General features: G+C 37.0%; 1 protein-coding gene across 1 annotated transcript in view; it reads right to left on the bottom strand.

Annotated features, from left to right (window-relative positions):
- LOC150107716 (regulator of G protein signaling 7-binding protein-like) overlaps positions 1-25,399 on the bottom strand; it is a 182,934-nt gene extending 157,535 nt beyond the window's left edge. The window contains exon 1 of the mRNA XM_090392172.1: positions 25,208-25,399. Coding sequence (XP_090248298.1) covers positions 25,208-25,399 — 192 coding nt within the window. The remainder of the gene's footprint in view (positions 1-25,207) is intronic.
- Positions 25,400-25,856: the final 457 nt, after the last annotated feature.

Here is a 25,856-nt window from a genome sequence, read left to right as displayed (position 1 = left end):
CGATTTTTATGCTGGACAGTTGTCAGTTGTCTTTAAGCCTGACTTTTCTGAATTAACTTCGTTTTTATACAGCCCTCTAGAGGGCGCCTTGTTAGGAGATATTAGTGTCCTTTCGGTTATAATTTGAATTGCTTCCACAACAATTAAGTGCTATGTGTTTAGGTCATTTGTAATTTTGTGCTTTTGAGAATTCTAGTTAGAAATCAGTCTTAAATCAATAAGATCAATGAATTAATTATTTATTTTCATCTGATTTTGTTTATATCGTGAAGCACTGTTGTAACAATCAGTACCTATGCCTATCTATATCTAGCAATTTAAAGACTCCCGAAAAACATATAATGAATTTCTTATAACAAATATGATATGGAATCAATCTGAAAAAAGAAAGAGAAAAGAAAAACAATACAAAAAACAACAAGAGAAATGACGTTTGGAATGCTGCCTCAGCTAATGCAGTGTCGCCACCTGCTGTGAATTTTCAACATAACCTCGGAACTTATTCAGACCTCTCTTCTGTCGTTGCGCGAGTTGTTAATTTCTCTCTTGAATAATGAAACTGATTTTCGACGAGTCAGCGGCTAACTGCTGATATGATGGCAATCATGCCGTAAACCAGCCATGACAATTGACGGCTTGCCGAAAACTCATTGTATTTTTTACGATTGTTTTTCCTAAGGCGTGTTTCTTTAATTTTAATCAAACGTTAATTTTGTTTTTAATAGATTCAATGTATGTTTACGTAAACAGTGTATTTTATTTAAAAATTGTTCTGAATGACAAAGTTTAAACATTTTATTTCCACTGTTTTTAAAACGTAAAATCTTACTTTTGTATATTAAAATGTTTTAGAAAAGAATCGAGATTTTTAAATGAAATAAAAGGTGTCCTCCCTTTAATATGCATCAGTTGGTTGCTATTGCTGTAAACAGTTCACAAGAAAGTTCAGAATCACTAGCAACGGAAGATATATCTTTGATATATCTTTCGTTTACATTGTTCCACTGCTTGCGTCACTAATTAATTTCAATGTACCAAACACTTCTCACCCTATACAGGAGCAATTGTCACTTGATGTGATATTTCTGGAACATAAAAATCGTATAACACATTGCTGTTACTCGAACGTGGATACGGACAAGAGAAATGACCTTTGGAATGCTGCCACAGCTAGTGCAGTGTCGCCACCTGCTGGAAAAATTATCAACTCGCATTATGGTGGCTTCGTTTATTTGTGTATTGAGAAATTTATATATTTTGAAATGTGAAAAATTTGTATATTGTGACATAAGGTACATAAAACTAATGCAAACGTTTCCCTTTATTCGGGCACTTATAAGAATATTTTGAGAACAGAGTCCCCCCCCCCCTCCTCCTCCTCCTCCTCTTCCTACTACTACTACTAATAATAATAATAAAGAATTCCCATCTTATTTAGGTCCCCTTCGTAAGAACAACAACTATTAACTTCGATATGCTGGTCACTCGTTTTGAATAAAATGACCTGCAGAAGGGATTAACTGGTTTTTATTTTGATGAAAGAATATTTATGACTTTTAGGAAAAAAATTCGCAATGTAATTTTTTGTTAAAGATTTGTCTAATTTTTATAGTTAAAATCTGTTGAAATTTACAGTAATAACTGCCACTTTAGCTTAAGACCTAAATACTTTTTTTTCAGGGCTCGAGTGATGCATGCAGTGGAGAATCCCTTGGGCACCGTTAATTTTAAACGTGCGCGGTGAACCTCACATTTACTTTTCTTCGCGTTAATTTATTCAGTAACAGTCAACATATCTTAATTTACGGAACATTCCTTGGAATTAATTTGGACATCAATTTTCCGTCTTGTTTAATACTGTTGCAGAGTATGTGCAATGGCAATTCGGTATTTTCTTTTTTACGTTTTGACATTGGATCGCTTCCCGTTCTTGGAATGTACGCTTATATTAGTAACAAGGATCGTCCGATGATGCAATTGGATTCCTTTGCTTAAGTAGTTGCTGACCTGATTCGATGACTTGGGAATCCCACCTTGTGCATGGATGTTTGTGGGTGCCTTTAGACAGTAAATGAATTTGTACTAAGGACATAAATTGGGTTTGTACTAGGGATATGCGCTTCGCAGCCATATGCCTGGGGAAGGAGTGTCCTAGGTTCGATTCCCATCGACGACCTGAGGAGCTTAAGGATCCTCGGTCATAGCCAAGTTAGCCGGTCTTGGGCGTGGATAGCAGGGTTTTTTCCCAGTTTATCCTAGGTTTTTCCTCCCGCAAAGCAGGCAAACTGGTCCCGTGAACACACGCTTCGACAGACATGGGATACTACCGGGAATAAGGAGTAACCAACCTATTCCAAGGGATTATCGGTTACGGAAGCTTATGCGGTAAAATGTGTAGGCCTGCCCGAAAGCGTAACATACGATGAAGGATATAAATTGGATTTGTACTAAAGATATAAATGATTCTTTGCTAACCTGATTGGATGACTGTAACTGGGAATCCCACCATGTGCATGGATGGTAGTGAGTGCCTTTAGACAATAAATGAATTTCATCGTCCGATGTGGGACCACCACCTTGCTTATTGCCTGGTTTTTCCCTATCGGTCGATTCCCACAGTAGGTGACTTTGTAGGCATTGCCCACAAAGTATTCCTGGTGAGATGTTTACAGGGTAGTTCACCATTGCTTCCCCCCCCCTCCCCACCCAATTTATCCGGGCTCGGGACCGGCATATGACCGGGACGTATTCATGCCTGTAAACCATGTGTGTTCACGTGGCCACTTTGCCTGTTCTGAGGGACGAAAAATCCGATTTTTCGGGGAACCCCCCCCCCACCTCCGTATGACACTGGCTAGCTCACCTTTAATCGAAAGAGACAAGATAAAGGTTCCTCACATCATGGACGGGAATCAAACTCAGATCTTTCCTACCAAAGGGCTTCGTCTATACCAACTGAGCTGCGGAGGATCGCCATGCTTTTTGGATGCCTGAAATGTCTTGAAAACGTTCCGTTTGGTCTCTAGACTCCACGCTGTTTAACCTTTAGCCAATTCGCTTAACTAATATACTAGAGGCCAACCTTCAATCGGTGGGGTTCACATAAAAAATAAAAATAATTAAATAAACGAAGACTGCTTTAAAAAAAAGATTTTAATCAAGTTATGATTTGGAAAATCTCGTATTTCTTTATCCTCCAGATTTTATTTCAGTTCCTCTTGGAAACTATGCATCGGAATTCTATGCAACGGAATTACCACTTTCTATCAGTCTAAAGCACTCGACAGAGAGTCAGTCAGTTAACTATAAGCCTAAGTAAGAATGACCTTCATTTTAAATCCTTTTGGGATGAAGAAACTCTTTAAGCCTGTTTTCCAAGAGAGTAACTCGACAAAGACAAACTTTATTCCTCGGGATGTTCCTGTTTTTCCAGGAAAATCTACCTGAGCCTATTAGATTTCCAGACACAACACAGTAACTTTTATTTCTTTCGTACTAATCCATAACAACCAATTAGGAATAAAAGGAAGTAAGAGTTCATATTCCTGGAACAATATCGTTCCCTTGGAGTCCTCATATTTTCTTACGGTTATTCCTTCGAATCCTAGATACGTTCTTTCCAAATTTTAAATCTTTCCTTAAGAAGAAAAGATGTTATGAACTGACTTCGCTCTTAGTAAGCTAAGCTGTACAACAGTCTAAATCTCAGCTTTCAAATGAAACAAAGCATCGTCGTTCATTTGAAAGCTGAGATTTAGACTGTTGTACAGCTTAGCTTACTAAACTGTGTCAACGGCCTAAAAAAGACCTTTCAATAACTTTCATCGTGTTATATATTTTTTAATAAACCTAAGTTTACTTCTTGGTTTATGCAGACCAAAAAATAAAACTACGTTGAATTAGCTTAAAAGTTTCTTGCAGTAATTGTTTTAATAGAAATATTTACTCAAGGAAGGAAGAGAAATAGAAGATAAATTATAACCATCCGATAGATACATAGATATCAGAAGTAAATATTACAGAATTATTAGTTAGATATAATTAATTTAATCATTGGTGTGGATTATCACAACTGATTACAGTTTTTGTTAAAATAGTTACAATGAAAAGCCATGTCAGTTTGTTTATTTTGCGATGCAAAACCATTTGAGATTTCAGGATAAAATATGGATGCAAACAAACACAAGTCTTTCCAACAGAATAAATGTTATGGCGTCCTCTGGGGGTGGGGATATCAAAAGAATTTTTTTCCCCTCAAATAATTGCAAACGTTGAGTAGCAAATGAAATTGAGTTCCACAGAGAGTCGATAAAATAAAATTAGTTTCGTTTATAAACATTTCGGTGTTTTTTAAATGTAATTCGCTGTCAAAAACATGTTTATTAAACACAATAGAAATGAGATCTGTTGACATTTCAGCAATTATTACAGATACCACAAATACAATTGCAAAACAGTACGACCAAGTATGTCTTCATAAGTGTAAGATTATAATGGTTGGGGAAATACATCAAAGAGATAAATTTTATGGATATAAATATAAACACACACACACACACACACACACACACACACACACACACACACACACACACACACACACACACACACACACACACACACACACACACACACACACACACACACACACACACACACACACACAGAGAGAGAGAGAGAGAGAGAGAGAGAGTTTCTTGGCCTATTTAAACTGCTGCTTTACGAAACTTGGGCATTATTATAAGGTGATGAAATAATGGAATCATGCATAAAGTTGCCCTGGCAACGGTAGTGCCAATTCAATGGAGCTATATATCACTTTACAAAAGGCCACTATGTTAGGAGGATGCACCATGCGTTGCTGGAGTATAAAATCGTCGATATGCTTGGGCTTTCGTTATCAGTAGAAGATGCTACTGGAGACATTATCTTTGTAAACCAGAAATACTTTACAATAGCTACTTGATACAACGACACTGCGTTAAGAAAAGTAGACCATTACTTGGAGAAGACTCTTATCTTTCTCTCTCCTCATTGGATAGAGTATTTGCTCTTTGTTTGTTTACATGAATTGCCTCACATGGTGAGGACCTGGAAAGAGTTAGGAAGGGTTGTCTTCTTTAGATTCGCAGGTACGAGTGCACGGGCACGCACACTCACACACGCACACGTCCGCAAATGTGATTTAAAGGATGTGAATCACTTACAATTACTAATCCAGGGTAATTATATTTTTATTACTCTTTTTTATACAAATAAAATTAATTTTGATTTACATAGAAGATCAGGTAGGAAATACAGGGTGTTCGGGATAAATTTGACATATTTATAATTAATTATATTTTTCCGTAAGTTACATGTATTAACACACACTTCTCTTCATTTAAAAGTTTGGACCCTTCTTCATTCATATACAAGATGTCAGAAAGGATGGATAGCTGGAACCCACCTGAATCATGGAAGAGAATAACTTGTATCATGATGATTCGTGCCCGCCATCAAAATAAGGATATTACGACTGCTGCCCAATGCTCCCTGAATACAGTAAAAACAATCAGGCATGAACTAGAGACTTGCAATGGTGACTACGAGGATGTAGCAAGAAGAAAGATCCCTAGCAGACGATCTGATTGCGTTCGTACAGCAGAATTCCTCGCAAATCTGCAGGAACAGGTGTTGAAGAACCCTGGCATTGGAATTCGGGCTTTGTTCGTGGAGTTGCTAACTGTAGTCAAGCCCTGGATAACAAGGGTAGCCAATGGTAGGCCGTATGTATGGCAGCAGGATTCGGCCCCTTGCCACACCTCTGGGAAAAGTCAAAAATGGTTGTCTGAAAATTTCTACGACTTCACCAGTCCAAATGTTTGGCCTCCAAACTCCCCAGACCTTAACCCCATGGATTATTTTGTATGGGGCGCAGTTGAAAAAGACACCAATCGCACTTCCAGTAATACAAAAGCCCAGTTAATGGATAAAATTAAAACAGTTTTTGCGGCCCTTCCCAGGGAGACTGTAGCATCAGCTTGTTCGAGGTTCCGAAGCAGAATTGAAGCTGTGATCGATGCTAATGGTGGTTATTTTGAGTAAATCTTGTTGATAGTATTGTAATTAACTCTGCCTGTAATGTTTTTTTGTCAATTCATTAAATTTAATAGATACAAAGAAGATTTTCTTTTTCCTTACGAAACTGTCAAATTTATCCCGAACACCCTGTATATGGTAACTTTTTTGACATTCTTCTGACAGATGAGGTTGCTATTAATATGTAACTAAGCTTAGGGCATTTATCTATTTTCTGCACGTTTTTCGAAAACATTATGTGACATCTTTGAATGGAATACTAGTTGCGCATAAAAATTATCTGTTTTATGAAGATATTTGTGTTTAGATATCTAAATTCTGGTCACGTTTCTTCCACTGTGATTCATAAAGGGAGGGGGGTTGTCTGTGTGACACCAACAGGTGAGCATTTCCATTCTTTAAGGAAGAGTTTAAGGTTTCTCTCTCTCTCTCTCTCTCTCTCTCTCTCTCTCTCTCTCTCTCTCTCTCTCTCTCTCCTCTTTTCATTTCTAAAGTCAGAAAAATCCATTAAGGAATTTCTGATGCATTGCTATCCTTTCTTGGACAAAGAAACTGGATGAGTAATGATACTCGTTGTTCCCTTCAGGTAAACTATTTGTGTGAGAAATAATAACAACGTTTATAAGTAGGAAATATTTCTGAGTAACTGACTGAGAAAAACTTGCAACTTTTGCAAGTTTAATTCGTAATTGCATTCCAGAGTTCTTTTTTTTTTCTATTCGAAATCTGGCGTGAATTTTCCTAGTGTGTCTCTTTCATGGGAAAACTTTCTGCTTTTGCCGTGCATTAATGCCTTTCTTTCAAGAAATAATAAATGGAGGCACTTTTAAAAACTATTATATGACTTCCGAACAGCCCTTTATATATCAAAGATCATTTAAGGTATAAAGTCTGTGCTTGTATTTTCACACTTTAAATCAGAAAGTTTTGTAAAAGATAAGATTTCTTTTCAATTAAAATTAGTGAAATTTATTAAAAGTTATTAATAAATAAGAATAAAATTTATATTTTTAAAAATATGAAGGATATCTAATAGTAATTTAAATAGTTAACCATTAATACGAAACTGTTTCTCGAAACGTTAATACGAACTGCTCTCCATCAGTTCCATCTTCAGTCGGGGAACTGAAGATCAGTTCCCCATCTCATGCAAAGATGGAAGGTTTTCCCGTCCTAACACTCCATTTTTTTTTCATACTGCAAGACAGAGAATCCAGCCTTGAATGCATGTAATTTATAAGACATAACAAACGATGCAGGTAGATTCACCATCCTTTCAGAACATTACTTTGGTTTCTACGATGCCAAGTTTTTTTTGGCACTGACAAGCCAGTTGGGTGTAAAACACTAAGATGAACATGAAGGTAAATATTGTTATTTTTCTATTACTGGCCGATGACAATCTAACTTATCGTGATTGGAAAGACATGATTTTGAATCTCATCTGGAAGCAACGAATCTTTATAAAGGAATTGCATCTGAACTATTATCAGGTCTCATACGAGAATAGAACGGTCTCAAGTTGTGAGCTCGCTCGCATGCGCGCGCGCGCGTGTGTGTAACATATGCAATTAACGGCCCTAATGGCTTTCTTTCTTCTAATTCAAAACAACCCAAGAATTATCACATCATTATCAAAAAGTACTGAAAAACAGCAAACTGGAAATTCATTCGTTTTTCCACTACAACAGTATATCTACACAGGCATTTTTCTTTGTCTACGCAAGAGTTCTCCCCTCTCACACACACATACTCTCTCTCTCTCTCAAAAAAAAAAAAAAAAAAAAAAAAAAAAAAAAAAAAACACCCGATCTACAAAAAATAGGCTGCGGTTTGAATCCACCGTGGGCAATATATGTCTGTGAATATCCTAGGATAGGAGGTGAATTTCATCGCTGGTGTAAGATCACCGCCGTGTTATTGGAGGCTTGAAGTGTCATGAAAATCATATTTGGTCTCTAGAGCAGGATTTCCCTATTCTTCCATTATGCTATTACTAATGTACTATAGTATAACAGCCTTTCTTAGGTAGGATTCGCTTTAAAATTTGTCACCATGAGGCTTTTATCTGTTTCAAAACACAATTTAGCTAATAAAACATTTAATGATCTTATCAAGATATTCAAAGAAACTACAGGTTATACTTATCGATCTCAGAACAGTAATTCTAACAAACGATTTCAATAACCTGGTGAGGTTTCTGTATCACATCACGGGACAACCGTTTTGAACGGAACAACAAACAAATATCATTGTAAAAAAATCGGAAATTTTGATCAGGCCTCATCCTTTATTTTTCAAAGAACTCCACCATGAGAATGCAAAAGTTTTGTGCTATCCTAAATTGAGTATTGCAATAAATTGTCCTTTCGTTGTCATTTAGAGGACTCGTGTTCTACCCCCAACCCTGTAATTTATCCGCCCATTTCTCACTTTTCATAACTGCGTAATGGTCATTCTGCAGCAAATGAAATTTCGAAATGTTTCTCGCATTTCATAGATTGTCTAACCACCTGGAATGTTAAGTTCGTTATCTTTTCCTATTAGGCAGCGAGATAACCATATCATTCCACTGATGTTGCAATAAGATTGTCTTTAATGTTCTTCTCATAATGGTAATCAGAAGTAACGTGATCTTATAATTTGCTTTAGCCACAGATGAGCATGGTTACACAGACGAAAAGTCCTTACAAAGTGGACAATAACTGTAGTGCAGATGTGCATGACTTCTGCAGTACATAAATGGAACCCATACATAACAAAACTTAAGGAATATTCCGAACGCAAACCCTCTTTGAAAATTAAAACATCTGTGAGTACAGTAATGACAATAATCCAGGTCTGTGTTCCAACAAATGGTGATAATGATACTCTCATAGTGGTACTTAAGTTGATCACTTTTTTATACCATATTAGATGAGGCCATAAAGGAATAATGATGAGACAATCACTCACTGAAAGCCTCTGTAGTTTTCAGTCGATTTAGATTATGCTTTTCGTTTGGAAAGACCTGGATTCGAATTCCTTCTGGAACACGAATAACCTTTATCAAGGTTTTCAACTGAAGGTGAGTTAGCTGGCCTCATGTGGAAGTGGAATATTTTTACCTCCCGGAAACTCGAGTTTTTCATTCAGGAAAACCGACCAAGAATACATGCAATAATTTACATTCAAAGCATACTAATAGACTTAGAACCGACTACCTTTTGGAGAATTATGGTTACGAAATCCAAAACTACTTGGAAGGTCAAGGGTGCGGGCCTATCAGAACAACGAAGATGAATCACGCTGAATTATTGTTCTGGGGGAGATTTCAGTGTCTCAATAGGCAAGTGGTTCCCAGTTGAAGAGGCATCGTTGGACAATACGGCTTTGGATTTCGAAATCTCGGAGAGTTCAGTATTCCTTCTTCAAGAGGAAACTTGAAAAGAACATGTATAAAGTGTTCTCCAAATAACTTACTGAAATAGATCATAAATTAATTCGAAATGCAAAACCTGTTCAGGAGATAGAGATAATAAATAAATATAAGTTTAATGCAGATCATAGATTAGTTGGATGTATCATTCAGCCCTACTTTAAGAAAAACAGAACTAAATATTTAAAAAAAGTGATTTTAAAATAACTCGAGATAATATTAATGAATCTGGAACTAATCCAAACAAGGACCTAAAGAATGTATCTGACAGATGCCTACTCTGGAACCAAATGGAAACAGCAATTAATCCCTCGAGTAAACTAATCATTAACAAATACTCAAGGAAAATCAAATGATTCTCACCAAATATACTGAACAACTATTAAGAAAACGATAATTATTGTTCTGGAATAGGAATGACTCGATTAGAAATAAATCAAAATTCAAATATGCTGAATTGAAGAAACTGTAAAGAGAGAAAGAAAAAGATAGAAAATCAACAGAGACATGGGGATGCTAATATTGCATTAATAAGATATGCCTTGGAAAATAATGTTAGCTTAAAAACAACAAAACAGGAGATATTTATTGACATGAGATGGATCAATCAACTAAAAATGAAAAGGTGAACTCACAAATACCAGAAAAGAAATATTGATAATAGCAAGTCTATACTTGCTATTAGTTATAGCAAGTATAGACTTGCTATTATAGTATATTATATAGACTACTATATTATAATATAGACTTGCTATTATCAATATATAAGTCTTCGGATTATTACGTCTTCGGAGAAGATGGTCAGAAAATCGAAGATTAATTTCTTTTTTTCTGAACACACATTGAGTTGTACCTATGAAAAGTCTAGGACGTTTGCACTATCTTGTTTATCACCTTTATTAACTAGGAAGGAATCGCTATTTCTTTCATTCTGGGCAAATAACTTCTTAACGTTTGCTGTAAATAGCTTGAATTAGTTTGATATATTCTATATTTACACCTTGACCAAGCAGATCATCTGAAAGATCAGCATGGACTACGGAGTCAAAATGTTTTATTATAAGCGATAAAACGGTCTGTTATATTCACTGTATTATAGTTTTCAACAATTTAATGTATTGTATGCAAATGATGTCTTAATTGTTTGAACAAATATTAGCTGGACAGCGATCTACTTATGGGAAACAAGACTGATTGATCTATAGGTTGTGTAGATCTTATTTATAATTCTTCTGGAAAAAGAACAATCTTCAATTTTAACAACTTCTCTTGGATGGATTCACTGGTAATAATATTGTCACAGAGTTTTGCCAGAACAGACAGCAATTCTTCCACTCCAAATTTTAACATTTATCTCTTCATATATATATATCATCTCATCTTCCTTTTACCCTCTTTTACCTTGCGGTGTGGAGGGTTTATTAAACATCGGACTTCAAACCGTTCACAGGATAAGGTGATCAGCCCTACGCCCAGATGTATCCTATGCCCTATAGTGTTGAGTTCTCAAGGCCGGTTTGCCTGCTTTGCGGGATGAAAAACCCGACCGGAATCGAACCTAGGACACTCCTTCCCCAGGCATATGGTTGCGAAGCGCACTCCACTAGGCTAATCGCGAGGACATAAGCGATGCTACTATTAACAACTGTGATAAAAGTTTCGCATTTATTAAAACAACAATCTTTTATTTCATTTTAAAATAACTATCTCTACAATAATGCTTCCAAAGAAAATGTCGAGTAGGATTCTTAGACATTTTCGTGGACTTTTTCTGTATCGTTTAATTCAATTTATTTCAAATGTCTGTTACTGTTTGATTACTTTTGATCTGATATTCTATTTAGGTTTGGGTTGTTTGGATTTACTGAAGAAGCAACTAAGGCTATGACCCCAGCGTATTATGTCTGTAAATTACGTGCGTCCTTCTATCTGGTTGGCCTATTTCGAGATTAAAAATTTGGGTTTTTGCGAGGAAAAAACCCTAACGCTTTCTTATATGAGACCGGCTAACTTATCTTCAATTGAAAAATTCTTAGAAAAGCTCTTCTACACTGAATTCGAAAAACTCATGATGTGTTTTCAACCAATGTGTTTGTCGATACTGATTGAGTTACTATCTCCTCCTTATCTTCTGTAGTACAAATCAGGTGCATAATTAATGAGAATAACATTTTCATGAAATAAAAGGGCGCGTTAATGTAAAAAAAAGTTGAAAATATCGGCGAGTGTGAATATTAAGCCATGTGCAAACTATGTCCATAATGTACAAGGCAAAGTTTCAATATTCAGTGTGACAGTTCTACAAATAAAAAATGAAGTTGGTGAAAAACAATGAAAGATCGATATATATATATATATATTTATTGTAAACAAAACAATCTTATGTACAGAATTAACCGGTTTTTGGTTCTCTGCAGTCAGGCAGAGAGGTTACATGCTCAACTCTTGTTGAGGTATGTTACATCGAAATATCAGTTATAAGGTGAATTACATTTTTTTTTAATTAAAGCCATTAACAGCTATTTTGACGATACTCTATAAGAACAAAATCTGACATGTATGTGTAAGAACATAACAGTTACTATAGGACAATATTATCTATTTACATGAGGTTGACAGCTGATTAATATTCGCACTGTTAAGCACGAAAAGTCTTTCTTACCCCTTTCCTTGGGGGGGGGGGTGATGTCACTTCTATGCTGGAAAGTGGGCTATGATTCAGTCTCCCTGCTCAGCCAGGAGTTGATTCCGTGGATTCCAGTCTTGGCGGAAAAGATCTTAGAGGCAAAAGATTATTTTGCCTGTGGTGGTGATGCTCGTGTAGGATCCGACTTCTCACCTTTTATTTGAAGGCTGCGAGGAGTTGGTCAGCTGCCTCTCTCTGTGAAGTTGCTGCGCTGTCTGATCTTGTATGTCTGAGGTAGAAGCGGTATATTACCGCTTTCGCGGTGATGAACAGGTAATTGCAGAATGAATGATTATTCGACTCCACATGGATAAGATTGAAGTACTCTTCTTCTGTATGAAGACTACCGCAGGTGAGAGCTGCCGTTTCCCTAGACAAACTAATTAATTGGGCGTTGACTGGCCATTCCAAGTAGTTATGCCGGACTGTTCCTGATTGGTAGACGAACAGGAGACATCTGAGTTAAATTTTCGTAATATAGTTGGGGTGGGTGCCACATTGTGCCACATTCTCTACTGAATATCTGCGTCAGGTTTGATGGCTCTTGTGCGATACGGTAGGTCCCATTGAAATGGTGTTTGATGAGATGATGCAGGATTTTCCATTAAAGTGCTTTGGTTCGACTGTTGTGTTAGAGAGCTGTAGATTTTGTTGGTGTTTCTGGGTGTAAGTTTCTTCCATGAATTATTAGTTTTCATCAGAAAGATAGGCACTGGATCTTCTGAGTTAGGAGGGCTAAGCCCCTCTTCTGTTATGCTATCGGGCATAGCTACTTGAAAAGCGGCCTTTACAGTGTGTATCTGCTCAGACTGATTCCCATATTCCAGGTTTTTGAGCAATTTTGGAAAGCACCAGGTGAAGCGCGGAGAAAGAATGTCACCCAAGATCCTCACGCCTCTCCAGCTCCATGGAGGAAAGAAAATCTCTTTCTGAGTGATCGGGTTTCTTACCATCATGTTGTGGAAGATGGATTCTAAGAGGATTTCGGGAAGGGATGCTGTCTTCACTTATGTGCTGGAGGTTTAGCTTCTTCCATCTTCGAAGGGCATCTTTGTAGAAGTTTGTTAGATTTACTGGCACGTGAGCTGTTGCCATTCTTAAGGTTGTGGAGAGAGAGAGACCTGTAGTGGCAGAAGTGAACATATATTCAGTGGCGCATTTGTGCGATATTTCCTGTTGTAGGGTATTAAGGAGAAATCGAGCTCTGAACGTTGTTATCCTGTTGTCAATGGAGGTTAAGTTTTGTCCTCCATCTTTGAGAGAAGTACATAGCTTGGACTAGGAAAGCCAGTTTGTTTTGTTCCATATGAATCGATAGATGGTTGACTTTATTTGTTTGATGAATTGCACTGGTGGCGTGAGAATATTTAGTGTATGCCAAAAGGACACTGGTGGCTATTTGGTTAACGATTATTGTTCTCCCTCTTGTGGAGGCAGAGGTTCGTATTGCTTCGTATTGTCCAGAAAGTGGACAGCCTTGTTTAATACCTCTGCTGTATGGTACAATTATGGTAAGCTTGTTGTTTATTTTCATGCAAAAGTGTGCCTTGGCATACAACATCTTAATAGAATGATGCCTGAGCCAAAGCCAAAGGCTTTCAAGCAGCTGAAGAGGTATAGATGTTTAATGCGGTCGAAAGTTTTTTTCTTGGTCTAATGTTATAAGACCCATTGTTTCACTGTTGCTGTTGGCTATGCTTATGAGATCCCTTATGAGGTGTAGCTTTCGTGGATAGATCTTCCAGGGATGGAATAGCTCTGATGCCTATTTATTATTTCGCTCAGAGCGAGTTTAAGTTTATTGGCAATGGCTTTTGATATAATTTTACAGTCGGTGTTTATGATGGAGATGGGTCTCCAGTTTCTTAATTTCGTCGCGTCTCCTTTCTTTGGAATGAGTTTAATCACAGATGTTGTCACATTAAGTGGGAAGCTATTGGTATTCGCGTCGACAAAAATTCTGTAGAGGATAGGTCCAAGCTGTTCCCAGAAGGACTGGTAATACTCAGTGGTGAACCCCTATACCAGGAGATCTATCTTTAGGTAAGGAGGTGCAGGCAGTTGTCAAATCGTGTAGCGTGATGGGGAGTTCTGTATTTCGCCTTGTTGCTGGTGGGAGTCTTTTCACATCGGAGAGAATTATATTCGTGGCTTCCATAGATATTGAGTTGGCTTAGTATAAATTTTTGTAGTACTGCAAGGTATATAACAAGATTTCGTCATGATTTTCTATGATGTTTCCACTATCTGTTGTTAGAGCAGATATAGTGGTGCACTCTTGTTGGCGTTTTCTAGTGAGAAGAAATATTTTGTGGGTGCATCTGTGAAGTTAATGCGTTTGCGTCGTGCTCTTATTAGTGTGCGGAGTGCTCTAGGTGTGAGCGTATGTGACTTCTAGGGACTGGTATTCCTCAGATTCCTGACGATGCAATTGTTGTTGTTGTTGTTACAGATTTTTAAGGACTGAATGCTTATTCAAATTCCTCTGGCGACTATATTTTTGGGTAAATACCCTAACTTTAGATTTAAAGAGTGACCACCACTCGGAAATTGATTAGGAAGTAGACATATCTCTGATGAGTGTTTCGATATAGATTTTAAAGGAGCTGAGATATTCTGTATATTGTAGTAGGCTGTTTTCTTAAATATCCAGTATGCTTCTCCTTTGTGTCTGATGTGTCCAGGAATGCAAATGCTAAGAAGGATGGAATCATGGTCTGATGCATGAGATGGATGGTATGTGACTCTCCTGACGTAGGGTATTGTGTGCATCGATGTGTAGTATCTATCGAGCCGTTCCTGATATAGGTCACTGGTAGGACCACTTTTGGCTCTCCAGGAGAACGCTTTCTCATGTGGGTTCAAGTCTCTGAAGGTATCTGTCAGCTCGTAGTCATTTATTACATCCTGGAGAAGCTGAGCTAGTGAGTGTCGATGTTCTTGGCATTGTTGTCTGTCCATTGCAGGATCCAGAGTGCAGTTGAAATCCCCTACCAGTATGATGTGGTCATTGACCTCGTTGAGGTGGTTTCGGACGAACTCTAGTACCTGCACTGCAAGCTGTTCGCTTTGTGGAATGTATATATTAATGATATGTATTTTCTTTCCTGTCTGAGTTTTAATGAGTGCATATATTGCACACCCAGGAAAGGTATCGATTATTTCTACTTTTAGAGCGCTGTTTTGGTGAATTCTGATGCTGACTCCAGATCCATGAAGTTGTATGGCAGGACAGTGGTGCATGGTATAAGGCCAGTTCCTCCAGTGTTGATCTGAAGCTTTGCTTTTGCAATGGAAGTTTGTTTCCTGCAGCATAACTATTTCTGACCGGCGGGCAAGGATATGCTGCAGGATCAGCCTGTTTTTCAGTGGTGTGGCACACCCTCCAGCGTTTAGAGAGAGAAGGTTTACTGAGGTTCTCATTATTTTATGGTTCAGTTTTAATTTGGTGCGGTAATCCTCACTTCCTTCATGGATAGTTACGCTGCCGCTGGGATTCAAGCCCGTTGATCAGGTAATATATTCTTTTCCTGAGATTGGTGGTTTTTCTTCCTCTTTGTCCTCCAGAACGGTTCTTAATTCTTCCAGCTGGGTGATAAGGCCACTGATGTCGGCGGTGTAGTCATATGCTGTGAGCAGTTTTTGTGAAAAGCCTCGAACTTTTTTAAGAAAGCTCTGAAGCTGCTCATTTGTAAATGGGCCTTCAGTGTGAGGAAGACCTGCATTTCCAGTTTCCTCTTCGTCATCTGAGGACTCAAGAACCTCGATCTCTTCATCCTCTCTACAGGCTGTTGGGAGGGTTCCGGAATGCTTAGAGATAAAGATTCATTGTTGCAGATGCGCTGGTTCGTCTTTGGCTGTTTTCCGTTTTTGTTTCTTGCTCCGCTTCGTTATTTTTATCTTTATCAGAGTTAGTTAGTTGTCTGCGTTCCGTTTCCTTTTCTCTAGGGTTGCTTTTAATCGATGTTAGTGAGTTGGGTTTCGTTATTGCCACCACTTGATTTTGTCTCCTCAGTATTCGACTAAGAATTGTTTCCATGAGACTTTTGTTAATTGTTAGGGATGCTCTGATTTTTGGTCGTTGGCTGCTTCCGATTCTCTGATCCGCTAGGGTTGGTAGTATTGTTAACCGGTTTCTCATTTTTGGGTATATACGGGCATAACTTCCTTACATGACCTTCTTAGTGGCAGTAAAAGCACTGAGCAGCAACAGTGATATAAAAGGTGTAGGGTACTCCCTCTATTTCTGTGTTGATTATTTTAGGTATGGAGCCGATTGTGTTGTCGCCAAAGTGTATTAGAGCCTGTCTTCTAAAGCTCTTGATGTGAGTGAATTCAGGCCTAGTTGTAGAAGCGCGAAGCGTTCGGATTTTACCTGTCACTGCGCCGTATTTTGAAAGTAATCCACGAAGCATTTGATGGCTTATTTCCGGTGGGACATTTGACCCTGTTACTTTTGTGGGAGCTAGCGCGATTGGTGAGACATTCACATGGCATGCTCCGATGTTTATTCCCTTTTCAATTAATGTCTTAGACCAAGATACATTGTTAAAGTACATTTGTATGGTTCCGGCAACTCTTGAAATATGAGTTATATTTTTTGCTGGAAGATGCTTCACTACTGCGTCTAGGTACTTTTCTAGTGGGGTATTTTCGATTGCGAAAATTACTATTCCGTTGTCTTGGGAAACCGGTTGGTTAGCTGTACATTTGCACGCGCGGTGGTCGTCGTCCCCAGTATTAATTCGCGCGGAGGTATTAGCTACTATGTTGCCATAAGAGAGAGAGAGAGAGTACTGACCTTTTTCCGGTGTTGTCCGGGGGGGGGGGCTGAGACGGATGTCTTTTCTTTCTGTGGAGCTGTGGCTGACTTTTCCTTGGTTTTCGGAATCCTTCGACCTTGAACCGATTCCTGCTGAGCTCGGGCGTGGACCTGCTGCTGGTGGTGACAAGCTGGGGTTTTTACTGGCCATTGCTTCGGACGAATCCGGGGAAACGTGAGCTATCACAATTTCCAGGCACTCGATGGCATATCGTTGTAACAACAACCGAACGAACAATGAAGATTTTAAAAATTTTAAATAACTTTTCCTAGCTTCGCAAATTTAAAAACCCAATTTTATAGCGCGATAGATCACGTGCTTACGATTACGCAGGTATAAAACTGGAAGTTGATTTAAGTATTCGACCACACAATTTTCAACTTTAGGCAGTAGCGACCTTGGACACGTCCGCACCCTTCCGCGTCGCGAAACAGATAATGGATAGATAGATAGATATTTATTTTATTATTATTTTTTTTTATTCAACTTGTTAAAGTATACATTAGATAGGTAACAAGGACTATTTACATATTATAAGTATATAAGTGTATATATATTACAGAGAAAGAAAATATTTTCCTTTCGGGTATACAATAGAGAATGCAAAACAAAGAATTCAAAGTTAACAGTTCAGTTTCAGTCTGAGTTATCTTTCAGATGAAGCGTATTCTCGTCGTCAATCCAGAAGAGGGTACCAGTTGGATTCCACTCCTCTATGAATTTCGCGACAGTTCATAGATAGATAGATAGATAGATAGATAGAGAGAGAGAGAGAGAGAGTGGAAGAATAAAGGGAAAGACACAAAATAAAGTGAGAGTAGGAGAGTGGAAGGCAACCCGAGATCAAGTGGAACAGCTGGGTGTGAAAGAAGAAGAGAGAAGGATAGAAGAGTGAGAGAAAAGAAAGGAATAATAAAAGAATGGAGGAAAAATAGAAAGAGAGAAATAAAGGACTAATAAAAGAATGAAAAAAGAAAGAGAAAGATGAAACGACATATAAAGAAAAAAAGAGAGATAAAACTATTAAAGAAAGAGAAAAACAGATGAATGGAACGATGATAGAAATCGATATAGTTATCAGAATTGGAGAACATAGTGTGAAAGTGAAAAAAGAGAGAAAAAGAAATGAAGTGGAAGGAAGCAAGAATAGAGAGAGAGAGAGAGAGAGAGAGAGAGAGAGAGAGAGAGAGAGAGAGAGAGAGTGCGGGGATATAAATAGATTAGATTGAGATCAGTCTCACATTACCTGTGAGATAAAAAGAAATAATAGTTTTGGAGTTTCGTGACGATCTGTAATATGTTGTGGACTAGATGATATATTGATGTGAATACTTTTGCTATTAGTGAATGACACACACACTCTCTCTCTCTCTCTCTCTCTCTCTCTCTCTCTCTCCGTAGCAGTGTTTCACTAGCAACCTAATAAATAATTGCATTATCTACGCCAACCTATTTAAGAAGAACAGTGAAAGAGAGAGAGAGAGAGAGAGAGAGAGAGAGAGAGAGAGAGAGAAAGAGGTATGGAAAAAAGTTTGGAGTTCTGCCGAGCACATTGCATTAAAAGTTCCTGGTTCTTTTGTTATTATTTGGAGCTACACTGCTCCATTTGATAAAACATCTTCATTCTATCCATACCACCCATTTCACTACTCCAATAATCTTCAAAATATGATCCGAGATTAGAAAATCAATGCTGGTTTTTATCAAACTGAGTGCACAGACTGTCACTGCTGTCTTCATCAGTTGCTACGACGAAAGCCTTTCATTGGTGGAACAAGGAAACAAATACTTTTAACAGCCAAAGAGCAAACTGGTTTCTGAACGTAGACATAAAATGATTCTGTGAGAGAAATTTCTGTCTGGAGTCTTTTACATGAATGAAGGAAACAAGAAATTGTTTCTGATTCTTAGGGAGAGAGAAAGAAATATAAAGAAAATGATATAAAAGGTTGTCACTTTCTATGATACAACTATTTTATATTTTACTACACAGCAACAACGAATATTTAAAGGTTTCATGAGCGTATATGAACAGAAAATGTAACGCTAGTTTGTCATAATCATACTAGCATGAAGTCTAAGTTGCAGCATATGACAGATAATGAAAAACATTCATAAAATGCGGTGTTTTAACATTTTTAACCGAGTAGTTTTTCTTTCATTATTTCTTAAGAGCTTGTTGTTATTTGGAATTACCGACGAAATAGTTACTACTGAGATTGGTGTATTATGTCTGAAGTACGTGTGTTCTTTGGCCCGGTTTGTCTGTTTTGCGTGAATAAAAAATCCACCACCTCTGCATGAGACTGATTAACTCACCTTCAGTACAAAAGCCTTTATAAAAGATCATTAAATCTTAGACAGGATTCGAATCTAGGATATTCATTCATCCGACCAGACCGACGAACATACAACAAATAACAGAATATGTTGCTAGGTCACCAATACGGTCGATACAATTAGACTCTTCCTAGGCGGAAAACAAAGGTATTTTAATTTTAGTAATGGAAAAATTTCTATTTTTTATTAGACTGATGTTAGATTGAGGATATGCATTCATCCAAAATTTAGTTGATCAAAAATTCCATTAGTGACTTTAGCTTTCTCCAATTTTCCAAGATGAAATCTTCAGAAACATGTGAATGTTTTTGAATTTTATTATTTTCTTGATGTTATGTTGATATTACCCATCAATTTCCACAACCGAACTGACTTGAAAATATCTTCTGAATACACCTTCCACTTCGAACAACATATCTGCAACTATTCAGTAGCAATGGAAGTTCTTTGTTTGGTAATAGCGAAATGCGAAGAAACTTTAATAAGGTTATCAACCGAAGGTGAGTTAGTCACTCTCATATGGAGGTGACAGAGTTTGCCTCCTAAAAGCTCGGGAAAAGAAGCCAACTAGGGTATACCCATACTTGACATATATAACAGACTTTGAAAATATAATTAAATTAAGCTTATAAAAAGCCAAGTTACTTGGGGTTATAGGATTAGAGTGCCTTATTGCGCTGTGGCAGTGTAATAAGGCACTCTAATTGCAATGTTAACTTATTGCAATGTCTATCTTATCTATCCAAAATTTTACGTGGAGTATGAGCATACGTCAGTGTAATAAGAACGTAATGAGGACACAGTAATGTTAAAACAACACGGAAATGACAGGAAGTGTGGAAGCTTTAATAAAAAATAATCTCATAACAATGGTTTAGAGGTTCATTTTTTTACTGGAGCTTCCACACTACTTTGTTGTATACAATAAAAGGTTGGAAACAGTATTTATGTCTGTATTATTTTAGATATAACAAATTTGTTTTTGATCCTGTCCTAGTACTAAGGGATAGACAAGTTCAAGTGTTACTAGCAAGAGCTACGTGTTTCTTATACGCAACATTATAATTTGATTGTTTCCATAAACACCAGAAGCTATTACGGTTCAATCTATGCCGGATTTGGTGCACCTTCTATTATACACGCAATATCCTCAGATGGCGTAAACAACCCATCAGGTGAACAACTTTCCTGCTCAATGATTAGTAGTATGTAGCTTATGTGCGTGTCGTAATTACTGCTACAGAGAGAGAGAGAGAGAGAGAGAGAGAGAGAGAGAGAGAGAGAGAGAGAGAGAGAGAGAGAGAGAGAGAGACTATGTTTTCAATAAAATATTTCAGTTTATGAAAACGTAAAGAACGTCTATCTTGTATTCACAGAACTCAAAGAAATGCTTTGTATTTTTTTTTAAATAGAAAAGTGAAAAACTTCGCTTTTATGTTTGTTATGGAATAGTCACCAAAATACATTTAAATTATTTCAAATCCTCTATTATGCATCTTTCTATATATATTGCCTTACTCTATTTTTCCTCTCTACCTTTGTTGTCCGTTTTTCGCTGCATTCGAGTCCTTATCTTTTTGTTTCTTTATCTTTATTCTCTCTCTCTGACCCTGTTTTGGTTCTTCGTTTTTCTATGCATCGAATTCTTATCCTCTTTTTTTCTGTATTTTTTTCTCTATTCTTTCAGCTTTTCTTCGATAAAGAAAGATGTATTCCTGCTCATTTCATTGCCAGTATATTTCGCTTTTTAAAGCCACCATCCTCTCTCTCTCTCTCTCTCTCTCTCTCTCTCTCTCTCTCTATTTGATTTTCTTTCGTTCCCCTGTATCTTTATTTTAGCATATGTGCTGCCCATCACCTTATGGATACAACGTAAAGGCGAATGTTTTAGGCAAAATCATATGAGAAATGGACCGTCTCAATCTTAATGTGTCAAATTTTAAGTTATCTTCAAATAAAGTAACTGATCAAATCTTAGCAGAAATTATATCCAAGCGAATACGAGATTTTATAAACTAACGAATTTTTCATTTTTTTTCACTTAGTAAGTAATCTTTCGCTTAAGAAGATAATTATCACTTCAAAAGTTTAAGGACTATTTTGTTTTTTTATTTTTGTTTCTAGCCGTGTATCTACGATGCCTTTCTTACGTAAAATTGCTTTACGCGAATTAGCAGAAATCAGTAAATTTAAAGAAGAGAAAGTATTGGTTCGATTTTCGAAGTTTTATTCCTCTGAAAGTGGAAATGTTTTACATTCGTTTTAATTAAGTTAATCTTTGGGAGGGAGAAAAAAAATCAAACCGAAATTATTATTTGTTATTGGCAGCAAGGTAATGCAATGATCGCAGCTGAAAACCATTCATTACTACTGCTTGATAACTAAGAGGATCAAGTTTTAATTAAGTTTTAGCTTCACGTAAAAATGTTCCGTGATTTGTAAGAATATTAACTTTGCGAAATCCCTGACAGAAGTAATTATTAAGTATCGAATCAATTTTTCATTTGTGAGCATTGAATGGCGCATACCTTTGCCCCTGTATATGTAACATCCGCGCAATACTCCTTAGTTATACAGAGAAGTTTCCTTCCTTTTTCATTTTTCTTTACTTTCTTTTTTTTTTTTATTTCGTCATTTTTCTTCATTCATTTCCTTGTTTTTAAAAGTTTATCTCTTTTGGGGGCTTAGCAATCAAAATTTAGTCTAAAATATCAGTGTTCAGGTCTCTTGATGTTGCTAGACGAGTGCTTGAAGTAGTAAAAGTTTAATTGCTTCCAACACAACCGTCTGTGGTCGCTCTACACAGGAGAATCAAAAGCAATTAAGTTATCGAAATATGTGAATTCCTTTCCATAGAATGTTTGATTAAATAGCTGTCTAGTGCAGGCAACAATTTCATTGTTTGCAAAAGTTCAAAGGTAAGTTCCGAGCGAGTTACTTTAATTTAAACCTAATTAAGGATATTATAATTATTTTAAGTACAGTAACAGTAATTTCAATGAATTTGATGAAAATGAGTTGTGACAGTGAACATTTCCGTGTTATTGAATGCATTGAGAAAGAAGATGAAATAGAGAGGAGAATGAAGTGTAAAATGGGGGGAAATACGAAAGGCGAAAACGAAAGGCACACAGCTGTATATCGGAAGGATGATGAGATATGTGTCAATGTTGGAAAGACCTATACGGTCTGGTAACAATGTGAGCCATTTTATAAGGATTTTTGAACATTTAATTAACTGGTCACATATCGAAGTGACAGTGGAGTTTCTTTTTGAAGACACTCCAAAACTTTGGACGCAAAAACAGACAAATCAGCCGGAGAACACACTCAGGTAACAAACATCATACTATTCTTTTGTCATAATTTCCTCCCTTTTGTAGTGTGTGTGTGTGTGTCAGTGAAGTTGAAGTTACTGGTGTTCGACAAAAAAAAACCGTTTTGTGGAAGGAGAAACACACTAATTAATTTATATTTATATGAAATTTCCATATAAAAGAGTTCTCGTATTATAGACTGGATTCAAACCCAAGTCTACATATTGTTCTTCTAACTGACAATACGGGAGAAGCCTGTTGAGATATAAAATCGAACCATTTAGTATAGAAAGAGTGGAATGTAACAACGACTTATTCAGTTAAGCAGCAATTTGCTGGGTTTAACAAAGATAAGGAAATAAATTCTTGTCAGCTACAAAACAGTTAAGCCAAGCATATACAAGCCTGTAAGAAGTGACTTCTGTATAACTGCTTTGTTTCATTCATATCAAATGAGGACTTGAGTTACTGAATTAACTTCGAGTGTCTCTGAGGATTTCTCTCAGCTAGCTGATGAAATCTCGTTAAGGCTTAAACCATCATCCAGAACAACCTAAACTTTCTTAAAGTTGATAATAAAGAACACTATGAATTCTTAACTAGAACGTGCCTTCCACTTATAGTAGGAATTCATTCTCTGAATAGAGTTGCGACTTATAAATTTGGCCATGTACATGAGTCTTTATGCAGTCGAGCATATGTGCAATCTCGAACTCTGCCACAGTAGATATGAACAACGTCAACGATATAAATCCCTCTGATTAGCTATAATAATAATTACTAAGTTCCAAAACCTATTTCATAAATTACTGAAGATAAGAATGTTCGATTTCCCTGTGATTTTATTTCATGCCTAGGAAAAAAAAAACATTTGCAAATATATATTCCAATAGTTTTCTTAGCTAACGGTTTTTATATCCAAATATGCAAACTTGAGTTCTTCTTTGGCTACCCCATACAAGAAATTTTCTAATCTAAGCTGGAGAATATCGCGAATTTTAAAGTTCCTTTAATTCATACCATTCTGTTAGCCAATAAGCGATTAATAGAAATATTTCATCAAAGGAATACTTAAGACGTCACATGATTTAAAGAATAAACTTTTTATTTAATTAAATTAATTTAATAAATTTAATTGAATTTTAATTGAATTAAATTCAACTGAACTCTGAAAAACTATTATAGTAATGAGTTTGAAAAGTGTTCTAACTTTACAAAATAATCAATGTGTTGACAACCAGATGTGGATATCACTGTTTAACTTTTTGACACAGTCTACAGTAAAATATTCTGGAAGTCTGTCTGCTCCTCTGGTAATTGCAGTCATTCGTTTGTCTTGGCTTCGTTATGAAATACATTTTTTTTCTTCAAGTTTTTTCATTTAAGGACAAAAAAAATCTCAATTGTCGCAAAGCAAAAGAAAATAAAATTGCACCGAATAATGAAAGTTTTAAAGACGCCAAAGTATTTGTGAACTCCTCCTTCATTCTATTAAACAGTTTAATTGAATAAGTGTAAGTCAATGAAATATTTTAATACGTCGTACAAAAAGATAATCAATAAGATCGAAAGATAAACAGATAGAAAAAGAGATTTTTGTAAAAAGAGAGAGAAATATAACAAGAGAGTTTGTTGAAAGAAAGAAAGAAAGAGAGAGAGAGAGAGAGAGAGAAAGAGAAGGTGGTGAAATATGTGGGAGAAAAAAGAACGAAGAATAGAGCTGAAAAAGAGAGAAGTGGGTGATGGATCAAAAACAGCACAGAGAGAGAGAGAGAGAGAGAGAGAGAGAGAGAGAGAGAGAGAGAGAGAGAGAGAGAAAGAGAGAGAGAGAGAGAGAGATAGTTGAAAAAAAAGGAGAACCAGATAACTAGAAAATTAATATATCACGAAACGGCGTGTACATGTGTCAGAAAAAACATTCAGAAAATAGCTTGATAACACTCTTTCAAGGCTTTGTATTCTTTGTCGGGTTCTTGAGTTACAACATTGAACACAGAAACAGAAGAGATGTACAATTCTAGTCACTATAATTAACTCTAGGATGGAAGCCAAACCAGAAAAGAAGACAAGACAGTATGCAATTTACTAAAGAAAAAAAATGCACTGACAGCATCATCATCACTTCAAAAGGGACCACAAGTGCAATTTAGAATGTTACAACATGCGGCTAGCAGTAGTCCTATTGAGGTGAATCTACAATAGCGAATGCAAGATAAAAGGATAAAAGAAGTTTAGTTTTAATAAGCTTAGAACATCTGCTACACGCAGAATCACAAAGAGACACTTCTCTCTCCTGAGATGCAAGAAACAGTTTTTATAGTATTTCTTTTATGCAGTTTTTTCTTTAGTGCAGCACCGGGCGTTGTATTCGTTCCATGCAAATGACACGATATAACAAGTTTGAGCAAAAAAAAAAAAAAAAAAATCATTATTACATAGACGTTTCGACGGCTGTATGAAGGTCATCATCATCAGATGTTAAAGCCTTTTATGTCGTAGAAACCAATATTAAGCAATAAAATGGAACGAGAAGGCGACTCACCTTTGTACACTCCGCCAGGGGGGCTTGACTAACTCTACTTGTTTCCGGACTTTCATGCAGCGAACTTCTTGAAGAAAAACGCTGGCTGACGGACGTTCTACTTCCACTGTTACTCGGCTGCTGCTGCTGCTGACTTCTAGGAGAGCTGTTACGGAGGCGACCAAACCTCCGCACTGAACTTGTGAGGTTCATCCACGTTAGAACCGCTCACATGGAAAAAACTCAGCGTCTTCAACTACGGGAACTTTTAAGTCATCGAGACAAAGAAAAAGAAAATCATATCTAGTGACCAAGAAACTACATTATCAGTACTCGGAAGGCGGTTTACGCCAAACAACACACTTTGTTCCTGTTTAGCTTCCACGCAACAATCTTATCCATACCGTCAGGCGATCGTAATCCTACTGCGTTACCGATGGTCATATCTTCTTAGACGTCTTATGGTTCTCAGGGGTTATCCCTGAGATTGCGTGGCGTCCGCTAGCAGGACAGGTGAGCTGTGTGTGCCGTTACGAATCACCCAACAAGGCAGCACATCTTCCGAAGTGCTAGCTCTACCAGTCTCGGTTGCTTAGCAACCTCACACACGCACGCACACACATACAGACACGTTGCTACGGCGCACACGGCTATCTGAATTCGAGGTCGC

This window comes from Typopeltis vanoorti, chromosome 4 (assembly GCF_054136105.1).
Source record: "Typopeltis vanoorti isolate ZY-2024b chromosome 4, IOZ_Tvanoo_1.0, whole genome shotgun sequence".
NCBI lineage: Eukaryota > Metazoa > Arthropoda > Arachnida > Uropygi > Thelyphonidae > Typopeltis > Typopeltis vanoorti.
Note: the sequence above shows the minus strand (reverse complement) of the source record. Positions and strands in the feature narration are given on the sequence as shown.